The sequence below is a fragment of the Pisolithus orientalis genome, assembly GCF_024613125.1.
Source record: "Pisolithus orientalis strain OTSU chromosome Unknown F5J12scaffold_28, whole genome shotgun sequence".
In the NCBI taxonomy this organism is placed as follows: domain Eukaryota; kingdom Fungi; phylum Basidiomycota; class Agaricomycetes; order Boletales; family Pisolithaceae; genus Pisolithus; species Pisolithus orientalis.
In genome coordinates, this window is record NW_026260809.1 from 200,911 (window position 1) to 211,542 (window position 10,632).

The following is a 10,632-nucleotide window of genomic DNA, read 5'->3' on the forward strand; positions in this document are numbered from 1 at the left end:
TCTACAGCTAATTGCAGTAGTCTTGCGGTAGGCGTAGGCGGCGGTGCCGGCATGGGCACTAACTTTGAGCCACCATAATAAAATACGACAATGCAACCATAACAACACTTTGTCGGGGCCCACCACCGATGGGCTTTCTATTGTGTAGGGGGGCCTGTGTGGCCCGAGCGCTGGTGTGCCGTGAGCTGACATGCTTGCGCAATCCTAATGCGGCCAGGCACGCCTACACGCTTGGGACAATACTGTAACCAATTACGCTTAGACTCAGGCTACAGGAAGTACTCCGGCTGACGGACCCGCAGAGCTACACCTCCCTTGTCCGTCACATATAAGGACCACCTATCAGTCCAACTTCTTCACAGCACAATCCAAGTAAGTCATTTGACCGCGCGTCTATGATGTTGGCCGTTAATTCCCCTTGATTCAAGACGAATTCATTAGCTATGAGAAGCATACATCTCCTCGTTCTCATCCACGGCATGTGGGGCAATCCTGACCACCTTGCTCGGATGCATGAAATAATCCAAGAAGTCAAGGGACATGGCTCAGAAGAGACCGAGCTCGCTGTTCTCATCGCTCAGACCAACCGTGACGAGGCAACCTATGACGGTATCGACTGGGGCGGCGAAAGGGTTGCTGACGAGGTGAGATTACCTCAGCACATACCTCTGAAATGATCGTTCATCCTTCCTTGGTGGTTCCCCTAGAGTCATTGACGAAGTTAACAAGCACTGAAAGTCAAGGGAGGAGGGTCACACGTTTCTCACTAATGGGATATAGTCTAGGTGGGCTCGTTGGACGATATGTAATTGGGTATGTGGTCCTTCGACATACGGAACAGCGGTCTAATCAGACGACAGCATCCTCCATCAGAACAAGTTCTTTGAGAAGGTGACACCGGTCAACTTCAATACCATCGCCACGCCTCACATTGGCATCCCTACACTTCCTACTCCACTCTCTGCTGTGGCTTCTTACGTGGGACGGAAATTGTTGTCGCGAACAGGGGAACAATTCTACTGTGCTGATAAATGGTCTCCGAAGGGTAGGCCCTTAATTGAGGTCCTTGGCGACCCAGGTCCGTCATTTTATATCTTTTTACGTGCATTGGCGTTGCTTAGTGACATTTTTACAGACTATATCTTTTACCAAGCGCTTGTTCTCTTTCGCAATATCGGAATTTACGCGAATGCGTGAGTAGCGACTATTTTGATGTGCCATACTTGTTCTAACTCCACCCAGGATTAATGACCTCAGTGTACCCTACGTTACAGGTGCCATCGAATCCACGGACCCCTTCTATGGTTATCAGAGAAATGGAATAAAGATGTTTGTCCATTCACCTTCTTTTGGATATGCAGTGCATCTCACATCCTCCAAGAGAGTTTGAGGAGAACTACAAATACGTTATTAAATCATATATCCCGCCGGATCCCACCACACTACCCACCTTGGAAGCTCAACGACCTTTTTTCAATAGAATTTCGGAAGTCGTTGCCACCTGTACCTCCACCGCTACGGTTTGCGTTCCCTCTCAATGTGGTAAGTGGGTTTGTTGGCGTGGTCACGAGTGGTGGGAAACAGTTAACTCTTTTGGAACATAGATGGCTGTCCCCTTCCTTCCAATCCTACTCCCGGCTTTCGCGACGGTTGTACTGGTTCGATTTTCGATTTGCTCTAAGAAATCTAGAGCCCGATTGCAAACACTTGAGGCTGATGCGTCGGCTCGAGAGAGGCTTATCCATGTGGTTGCCAAACTCGAGAGAGAACTCGAAGCTGCCGCATTGAAGATATGCGAAGACCCCAGAGGACCCAGTGCATCCACCAATCCCACATTTGGTGGCTCAGAGGTGCCAGAGCTCGCTTCCGGTATGGAGGTAGTACCAAAGACGGGGTCTTCATCTTTTTCACGGCCAGTGCTCACTGCCGGTCAACTACGATCCATCGACAATCTCAACAAGATACCCCAGCTGAAGAAGACCTTAGCATTTTTTGCAGACGTTTTCAATTCGCATGCCATTATTATCTGTCGGATGCCGAAGTACCAGCATAACTGGAAGGGAGAATGTGTTATGCGACATTGGGCCGATCATTTTGAACTGTAGTGTTCAACGGACTCTTACACTGTCATGGTATAGACGGCCACACCTATTCCTTGGGAATTTTCTTTTAGGGGGATCAGCAGTGCCCATATAATTATACCCTGCCTCGAATCGTCATGAGGGAGAGGATCTCCGGTCAAATGCCCCTGTTATTATGTAGCAATTACCCCTTGCTGTAAATAGGACATGTGTTGAACAATTATCGAGCCGTGCTGAATCTCCGGCCAAGTTCTCCCACCTTATGTACTGACTCGTTACTGCCTTTGTCTTGGTTGCCATGTAGCCGAGGATTACAAACTGAGATGACCTTGCTAATTCTCTTCGACGAGCCTGAATGAATTTCTTTTTGTCAAAGATCGGTGAGGATGCTTTTGTCCAGCACAGCACGTTCAAAAGGACCGTTGCAGCTTTCTTTGTTACCATGGCATATATACGGGGTCGATGGCACCCCACATGTCTTCAAGACCGCCACGAAAGACGTTCACATCCTTCCCGTCGCTGAGCGGCCATGGCACCTCATCGAACTCAAAAACAAAGGCCCAGGCCTTTGACAAAACTGGAGAGTATAGTTCTCCCTCGATATGCTTCGCATCATGCCCGTACGTGCCACCCAATAGTCTAGTCCGATTAACCTTTGTAACGCATATTCAACATAATCGTGTTTCGGCAAACAGGAATCTGGGCGGAATTGGCGTACACAGTTGATGAGAGATTGAGAAACACTGTTGGAACTACTACTACCCTCGACGAACGGCTCGTGGTGATCGGCTTTAGAGAGTTCATGGACAGGTGTACGTCTCCCCCTTCTGTATAGAAATATACACTGTGACCGATAATCTTACGTTATTGCGTTGCAGTGAATGAGCGCGGCGTATCTACCGGGCTAGGTAAAAGAACGACGGAACATAAAACTGCTCGTCAGCTCCTCCAGGATGCAGTGAGTCATACTCAATTCTTCTGTCTGCACCGGTACAGATGAATGCTACAGGCTGACAATGGGTACGTGGAACTGCACTACCACGATGGTCCCCCGCCTAGGCAGATCAACACTATCGTCGTCCTCCCGACTGCGAGGGATAAGTGAGTGCACGGGATCAAATTGCATGGGCAGTATGTGATGTCTCGTTGATCACGCACAGGCTTACTGGATTCCTCCCGAGAATGCGGGGGTTTGATAACTTGCCGGAGCGAGTTGTATACCAAGGAGCTTTGGCACTTGCGAAACGCAACTTTTTCCCCAATGGCTGCAGGCAACCTACGAAGGAACAGGTACGGCGATTACCATCAAATAACTTGCATGTGTAACTTATGGCTGAGTACTTTTCCTGTAAGTTCGCTGAGCGCAATATCGAGAAATACATAAAGCTACAATCGTACAAGCGGAAGCTGCTGACGAGGACCCTGAGTACACAAGATGCGAACCAAGTGAGCTCGTTCACGGTTCTGCTAGAGAGTGAACACGTCGTGGGTACTCAAGGACCGGAACCTCTGTCTGATGGTGGTATTCACCAACCGATGGATGTGGAGCCCAGGGAGATGTTCGCGTTGGTATCCATTTCCGCGATGACCGCTTGACTGACTACTTCCCATAGCTTGGAAACAGATAGTCTGAACACAAGAGAGGTCGATATGGGAGTTCATGCGTCCGTGTCCGATGTAACCCCTGTGACTCCGTGGGTCTGTTTTAAATTTGAAGTCACGTGGTTACCTTAGCGGTACTTCTAGTCGAGTCCCACAGCCCATCAACTGGGTCTGCTCGGGGATAATGAACTTATGGTACGCGACGCCTGAATCTCTTCCTCGAAGAACGGCCTGCATTGTACCCGAAACACCTTCTACTCCATCTCCGGTCTCGCGAGTGGAGGATGTCGTTGATAATGGGAGCTTGGTCGATACTGGCAACATACCCATACCTGGAGAATATGAAGAAGCAAGTGAGGTTGGTGCACTCTTCCAACAAACTGCCGCCTTTGAAGGATGCTTGGCAGCATTGGACGGCCTTTATAAGGCAGCTATCGAAGCGGTAAGTGACTGGTCTTTTAGTTTGGGTATGAAAATTTCTGAAATGTTCCTTCATACACGGCATAGTCCGCCTTTGCCAAAGCCAAAACCAGGTTTGGGAGGAAGTTGGCCGAGGCTGAGCGTGACCTAGAGTCATTGCGTCGTGACCTTACCAACTCCAACGAGCGTGCTATGGAACTTACCCGCCAGAGAGACGACAAGGCCAGTGAAATTGAACGATTGCGTGCGGAGATCGAAAGAATGGGCGAACGCATCCGTGCTCTTGAATCGACTCTGGAGTTGTTGATCGGTACGGCTCAGGCTGCCTTAGGGTAGTTCCAACCAAGTGGCATTATGGGACTTTGTTTGAGGGACTCGTGCGCGGCTGACCGCTTGTAATGCTATTGTACTTGTGTATATTTCAGCGATTTCCAAGAGACTCTGTTCTGAGGTACGGTTGGTCCACCGAATGGATTTGACTGAATCTCACCCTTCTAATACGTCGAAGGTATGATTCTGTAGTTCCTGAGATCTCCGCTCATGAGCCGTGATTTTCTAGAAAACTGGAACGAGGATACACGTTATTATATTATTGCTATAGTAAGCGGTGTCCATGGTACAGAGTACAAGAGAGTCTGGGAGTCTAGAAAGTCCTAAGGAAACAATTGTGACAATTAAGAAAAACATCGTCTATGGGGTAGATGAAAGCGTAAGAAAGAAAATGTCCTGGTAAGCGCACTGCGCTTGTTGCTAGTACGTCCGAGCATATAGTAAATCTCTGTTGCATTGACCGTGTTTTTCGATTATGCAAACATCACGCTGCGGCGACGGGAAGTGACGAGGATAAAACCATTAGGGAGGAAGGAGGAGCGTTGGGATCTGCGAGTGACACCAGTCATGCGTTTCCATGCTCGGATCACCTGGCGTTCGATGTATTTAGTACACGAAGTGCGGGTCTTTCGTCTATCGGTATGAGAGTTGTCAGGACTTATTCGAGGTTGCTCTATCTTGAATTTGGTGATACTCACGTTGGTCTGACCTCCACATACAACGAATCCGTGGGGTAAAACAAGGCATTGCAAGAGGGTGCGGCAGCGTGCATTGCAAGAAGGATGAAACAAGGGTTCAGAGAAATTTATGTTGCCAATATGTCACAGACGATGAAAGGATCGAATAGCCTGTAATGCTCCCAGAGCACAAGGGTGTAGTGAGCGCAAGAGAATAGGTACGCAGGGGGAATGGCACGAGTGTTGAGCAGCCCTGGGATCCGCTGTGAGGCGTCAGTCTTATACCTTCGGGTTATATGGAGGGTCCGACAATGGCCCGGAGGATTATTGTCGCGACCATCTATTGCTTATTATTTGTCTTCCCTCGAATCCAAATGATGGGTTCTCGGAGGGAGACAAAAAGCATCCGAAGCGGAACCACTACAACACTTGCCTATTCGGGGCATCCGCCATTGTTTATGTCATGTGTTGTGAGCTGGCTCACCACGCCTTGAATGCGACGGAAAGACAACATAACCATTTAGTCTTGTCCTCAGTGAAATGTGAACCGGGCGCCTGAGCTTTGGGAAGCAACCTCAACCGTATCATCGTCTTATCGTGTGTATCTCTCTCAGAACAATAACGTGATCCAAAAAGTGCATACCAGGGCGATCGGGCGGTGATTACACGACTGGCGAGCAAGTTTGACTGCTACTTACGATCCTTCTCTGTTCGATGCTTACGTGGACATCATCACCGTATCATCTTGCAGGGAAGCAAAGCAACTTCTCCGGTGATACTTACTCGGTGCCTTCCGCGTCGCTTTGAGCAACACGTCCGAGATAGCTGTGTTCACGTTACACAACCTACACCAATAAATAATCGCTGAACCTGAATCCCAGTCCTCCCTCTCGGCATCGTGCTTGGGACTGAGGTCGCCGCCTGTCAAATGGAGGAGTTGAAAGGGATCCATCGCGTACGCGGTCACGTTATTATGCTTGGTGGAGTGACTTTTGATGTTCTGTAAGAGAGAGCAGCCTTGACATGGTTGATGCATTCCTGGGAAATAGCCCTCGGGCAGCAAGCTTGGGCGGGTAAGCGAACGAGCGAAGCTGCGTATGGTTAATGTGAGGGACAATGAATGCAAAGCGCTAAGCGAAAGGGTCGGCAGTGGCAACTCTTGAGGACCTGGCCTGGGGGTCCAAAGTCTTCACAAACGTTGAACGTCGGCCACCAGTGTCATAACTTCCCAGTCGGCATTGTAGGTCGTCCTCAAGCTACAACCTACTCAAGTACCACTGGGCTTGACGCCCCACCTCGTCGTGTCCGGTCCCTTCCACTCTCATACTCATACTAAGAGCAGCATGGCGCGTCCTCTCCTTTCTGGTACCAGGTCGTCCTCGTCGCCGCTGCGTTACCCATTGCCCGTACGGCAATCGTCCGAACTTGCCATTGTGGAGGACCGTAATTATTCAGACGAGATGGAATACGTCATAAGCCGTTGCACTTCGCCCACCCCGTACAGCTTACCACCGGCGAAGACCTCGGATCTATCCTTCCTCCGGGTGACCCACGCAGTCTCTGGCCATTTGCGCTTGCAGTCGAATTCGTCTACCACACTGTCCACGCTGTCCTACGGGAAGCAATTGCCGCCGAGCAAAGGTCGAAAGTCGTTTATGCGCGTGCTGCAGTGGCTCGTGCCGTGCATCTCGGGCAGCCACCATGACTATGCAGACGACGCGTCTGAAAAGCGTTATGGGAAGCCTCTCCGTGACAGTCCATGTTCTGAGGCTACGCGGGCAGAGAAAATGTCGGCACGCCCAGGGGTTATCCGCAAAGATGCTCACAAGGAACAATCCCCTCCGTTGTCTCTCGCTCGTTTAGAGACTATCGAAGAACGTGAAGAGGAGTATATATAGACTGAAAAAGGCGAGTCTCTGATGAAGCCACGCTGCTGGGAGTTTTCTCAATGTAAATGTTGGTGCTGCAGGCGGGACTCGATGACCATGGTTGGTGTCCCTTCGCACCTGGCAGCACAGGTTGTTGTCGGGTCTCTGTGCTTAGAGGCGTAGAGAACACCCAGTACATAGAGTGCGTCTATTGTTTCTTGTGTCGTTCGAATCTTACGATTTGGAGCAGGTTTGTTCAGTCAGCTAGCACCCAGCCCGACAGTGGGCTGGGGAAAGGCTAGACCCCATATCAGTCACCGATAAATAACATTCCCTAGTAGTACATCTCTGTAGTGATTAGCCAATAATTTTGCGCTGGGGGACACTCCGCATAGTTACAGTGCCGATGACTGATGCTTGCATGGAGCTATTGCTGCATTCGAACAGGAGGTTTCGTCGATGAGGATTTTGGCGTCTATGGATTGGTTCGTGATAAACTTGCGTGAAACTTGACAGGTCCCAGCAGTTTTCAAGCAACCGTGCATCCAGCCATTATCCCCCTACCAAGGCGAAATTGTGAACCTACGCGACGAAACGGAGGTCAAAGTGTTTGAGCTGCTTGAGTCATGAACGTCTTCGGGAGCTTTCCGAAGGTGGCAAGCGGAAATCCAGCGAAGGGAGACTACACAGCGCATATCGGGTGCCCGACGGAGTGCAACAGTGGTATCCGAAAGGGGAATGTTTGGAAGACACCAATCATCAGTCGTATCACTTTGCCGTCCACTGTGCAGGTAGCGAGCTTCGTTGGGATAATATTATTCGCAACCCAAACGATGTGGGACGTGAGACGATGCGAATGATAGGTATACGTACTGACGAGTATATGCGGTGAATGATACTGCAATAATAGTATTGTATGAGCGTTTTCTTCTAATAACCTCACTGCCTCCGACTGGGTTATGTGCCGCATTAAGTGACTGTCAGTCGATAATGGTCTCGAGCGTCTTGCTCCATTCTACTACCTTAGGGTGGGCTTGAACCTGGTGACAATATCGTATTTGTCTACCTGGTCGAGGTAAGATGGGGGGAATTTCATTTACCTTCGTCGCGTTGAAATTGAGCACTTGCAAACCATCCAAAGATGTCGCGCGGGACAAGGCGACGTATGCTTGTCCTGTAGCCACAGTCAAAGAAAGAAACTGGCGAATAGTTTGCTCACGTGCCTTTCTCGAACACCCTGGCAAGATCGACCTTTACGCGTTCTAGGGTCTGTCCTTGAGATTTATGAATACTCATTGCCCAGGCGAGGATCAGTGGGAGCTTCTTCACTGTCAAGTCCAGTCTATCCAAAGCCCACGTAGTGTACTTACTTGAATCCTGGATACCTGTACATCTCCATCTGGTTGTTCTACCCTCCATGTTTCAGGTTCGATAAGGGCTTGGCGTGTGGTCCTGTTCGGAAGTATAAATTCTACAACCGGGCAGAACATGTCGTTCGTTGTAGGCTTCTTTTTCTCGCTCTTGGGCTTTTCGTTGGGATTAACCTCATCGAACTCGGTGCGGTAGAATTGTGGTTGAACAAAGCGCACGACTTTCCCCATGCTTCCATTCACCAGCGTTTCATCCATGTTCTTGATGAGCATTACTTGTGCTCCCACACGTAGCACCAGCCTTTTGGGTGCCATAAAATTCGAGAGGATTTTCTCCCGCTGATTAGGGTCTTTTAATGATCCACCATCCGTGGCGGTGTACTGTTTTTCCTCCGCTGTGAGGGATGCCATTCGGGATTGGTTTGACCTATCGACATCCTCTCGACGAGGGAATCTACGGACAAGAGATAGGTGAGCTGAATTACTAGGGAACGGGTAGAAGTTCACAATTCTGTGGGTCCTATGCCGTCTCTGTAGTCGATGGCACGAGACAGGGACTTGAACCGATCAATTGAGAGGGAAGATAATTTCCCAAACCGCATGTCGTTGAGCATATTCACAAACTCTGGGGGAAAGAAAGCTTCATTAAAAACTACTTTTCTGTTTGCGGGAACGTACGGACCTTCGTCCTTTTGGCGGAAGACTTTGGTGAGGTTAAACGTTCGTTGTATGGTTTGGCTCCAGCATTGAGCTTCAAAAGCGAATTTGACTGCCGCGCTGCTTCCTTTCGAAACCGGTGGCAGTTGGAAGAAATCGCCAGTGACAACGACCTGCCGCAGGGTCAGAGAATAGGGACTACAAGAAATAAGAAATATCGAACCTGTATTCCCCCGAAGGGTACCGAAGATTTTCGAATTATACTGCCTAATTTCGCCAGTTTGTCAAACAGGTCACCATCGAGCATGGAAACTAGAAAGTTGCTTTAACTCAAGGATTATGAGTAGACGCAGGTATTACAGACCTTCGTCAATAATCAGAACTTTAGTGCGTATCCACCGCGAAGTAGCTTTCCTGTTCTTCCGAACTTTGACAGAAAGATCCTCTGCGGAACCCTCTCCGATGCCAATTCCTGAAAAAGAGTGGATGGTTACTCCGCCTATGTTGCATGCAGCGATGCCTACATTTCGAGTGGATTAATGGAAAAACTTTACTTGCATGGAACGCACACATACCAGTCGAAGCCGTTATAGCAACTGCATCCGGTGACTTGCAGTAGCGCTTTTGAAGACTCTTTATGATCTCCCGGAGGAGAACCGACTTCCCAGTACCTGATAAGCGGTTAGAACCGAAGCAAACTGACGACCAGAAGCTTCGCGCACCAGCACTACCCGTGTAGAACAAGCTTTTCCCCTGTTCTACAAGTTGAAGAATCTGGGTCTGTTCTTGACTGAGAACTATCTTGGATGCGGTGTTAGAAGTCACGTTTGCCAAAGTGATTGGTTCGGCCCGTGTCTGCGAGAGAGCCTTTGGATTTTTCGCGTACGATGCATTTGAAAAATAAGGGGACCTCGTGGGGGGATCTTCCTGCCAATTGGGAGGCAGCTGACGTTTCTTCGGGGCTTGAAGATCTTCCAGAGCTATTTCAAGAAGTCGTTTACTACCACTGACTATATGCGTAGGTGCAACATTCTCATTCTCATTGCTCTGCGGTGGGATAGAAACTTCTCGTTGCGAAATACCAGCTTCAATATCCTTAAAACGCTGCCCCCTGGGCTCGTTTGTCTTCGGCCATGATATCGGCTCGTCCTTAGCCTTTGTGCTGGACGAGAAGTCCCGTGTTACTGTCCGAAGCCCCGACTGTGAAGATTTCTGTTGAGACATTTATAGCGAGGCAGCACCAAATCTACTAGAGGTCAGGGTGGTGGATTGGAATTTGGAACGGCGCTGCTTACAGTAACGTGGCGTTGCAAGCTTGCAGAGAAGGTCGCGCGTCGACGCGATTTGTCGCGGTCACGTGAGGGATGGCGCTCTACAGGGACTGTGCTGGTCGGACAACTGAAAGGCTTCACGACAACGCTCGACGGTAAGCGATTCGAAGTCCACGCATAGTCAGGTAATGTTGCCTTTCTGAATATCTACGACTTGGATCATTTTGCAAAAAGGGACGGCTCGTAACCCTATTTCATTTTCTTGCAAAAACTCTCGGCCTGCACAATTCCTGGTATTGAGACTCCCCTTCTTCAAGCCACCTTCCCTTTGGTCAAAATTTACATGGTCTCGACGT

The 10,632-nt window shown here is 49.4% G+C and overlaps 5 protein-coding genes across 5 annotated transcripts; 3 read left to right on the forward strand and 2 right to left on the reverse strand.

The window, feature by feature from the left end:
* Positions 1–89: 89 nt before the first annotated feature.
* F5J12DRAFT_847771 (DUF676-domain-containing protein) lies at positions 90–2,339 on the forward strand. The gene is made up of 8 exons (XM_051746399.1): positions 90–372; positions 429–644; positions 710–813; positions 861–1,078; positions 1,136–1,193; positions 1,243–1,329; positions 1,382–1,490; positions 1,605–2,339. Exons 2-8 carry the CDS (start codon positions 444–446, stop codon positions 2,103–2,105), a joined length of 1,278 nt encoding a protein of 425 aa, XP_051597530.1. The 5' UTR covers positions 90–372; positions 429–443; the 3' UTR covers positions 2,106–2,339.
* On the forward strand, positions 2,340–4,533 carry F5J12DRAFT_847789 (uncharacterized protein). Its single transcript, XM_051746400.1, has 9 exons — positions 2,340–2,701; positions 2,777–2,893; positions 2,960–3,039; positions 3,091–3,182; positions 3,242–3,371; positions 3,435–3,640; positions 3,695–3,775; positions 3,828–4,125; positions 4,191–4,533. Exons 1-9 carry the CDS (start codon positions 2,611–2,613, stop codon positions 4,437–4,439), a joined length of 1,344 nt encoding a protein of 447 aa, XP_051597531.1. The 5' UTR covers positions 2,340–2,610; the 3' UTR covers positions 4,440–4,533.
* Positions 4,534–5,605, reverse strand: F5J12DRAFT_771774 (uncharacterized protein). The gene is made up of 2 exons (XM_051742256.1): positions 5,132–5,605; positions 4,534–5,066 (listed from the first exon to the last, which is right to left on the reverse strand). Exons 1-2 carry the CDS (start codon positions 5,203–5,205, stop codon positions 4,907–4,909), a joined length of 234 nt encoding a protein of 77 aa, XP_051597532.1. The 5' UTR covers positions 5,206–5,605; the 3' UTR covers positions 4,534–4,906.
* Positions 5,606–9,098: 3,493 nt separating this feature from the next.
* F5J12DRAFT_724577 (uncharacterized protein) lies at positions 9,099–9,334 on the forward strand (the record flags this gene model as incomplete). Its single annotated transcript, XM_051741547.1, has 2 exons — positions 9,099–9,167; positions 9,218–9,334. Coding segments are annotated over 2 exons (186 nt in total), but the record flags the coding sequence as incomplete, so codon positions are not given.
* A 55-nt stretch (positions 9,335–9,389) lies between these two features.
* F5J12DRAFT_724499 (uncharacterized protein) lies at positions 9,390–10,229 on the reverse strand (the record flags this gene model as incomplete). The annotated part of the gene is made up of 2 exons (XM_051741542.1): positions 9,390–9,676; positions 9,728–10,229. 2 exons carry the CDS (start codon positions 10,227–10,229, stop codon positions 9,390–9,392), a joined length of 789 nt encoding a protein of 262 aa, XP_051597534.1.
* Positions 10,230–10,632: the final 403 nt, after the last annotated feature.

Coding starts and splice junctions, on each gene's coding strand:
- F5J12DRAFT_847771 (XM_051746399.1), top strand. CDS start 444: ATGAGAAGCATACATCTCCTCGTTCTCATCCACGGCATGTGGGGCAAT. Junction 645..709: donor GCGAAAGGGTTGCTGACGAG/GTGAGATTACCT, acceptor GTTCCCCTAGAG/TCATTGACGAAGTTAACAAG. Junction 1,491..1,604: donor TTTTCAATAGAATTTCGGAA/GTCGTTGCCACC, acceptor TTTGGAACATAG/ATGGCTGTCCCCTTCCTTCC.
- F5J12DRAFT_847789 (XM_051746400.1), top strand. CDS start 2,611: ATGGCACCTCATCGAACTCAAAAACAAAGGCCCAGGCCTTTGACAAAA. Junction 3,040..3,090: donor GTCAGCTCCTCCAGGATGCA/GTGAGTCATACT, acceptor TGAATGCTACAG/GCTGACAATGGGTACGTGGA. Junction 3,183..3,241: donor CTCCCGACTGCGAGGGATAA/GTGAGTGCACGG, acceptor GATCACGCACAG/GCTTACTGGATTCCTCCCGA.
- F5J12DRAFT_771774 (XM_051742256.1), bottom strand. CDS start 5,205: ATGCACGCTGCCGCACCCTCTTGCAATGCCTTGTTTTACCCCACGGAT. Junction 5,067..5,131: donor TATGTGGAGGTCAGACCAAC/GTGAGTATCACC, acceptor TCATACCGATAG/ACGAAAGACCCGCACTTCGT.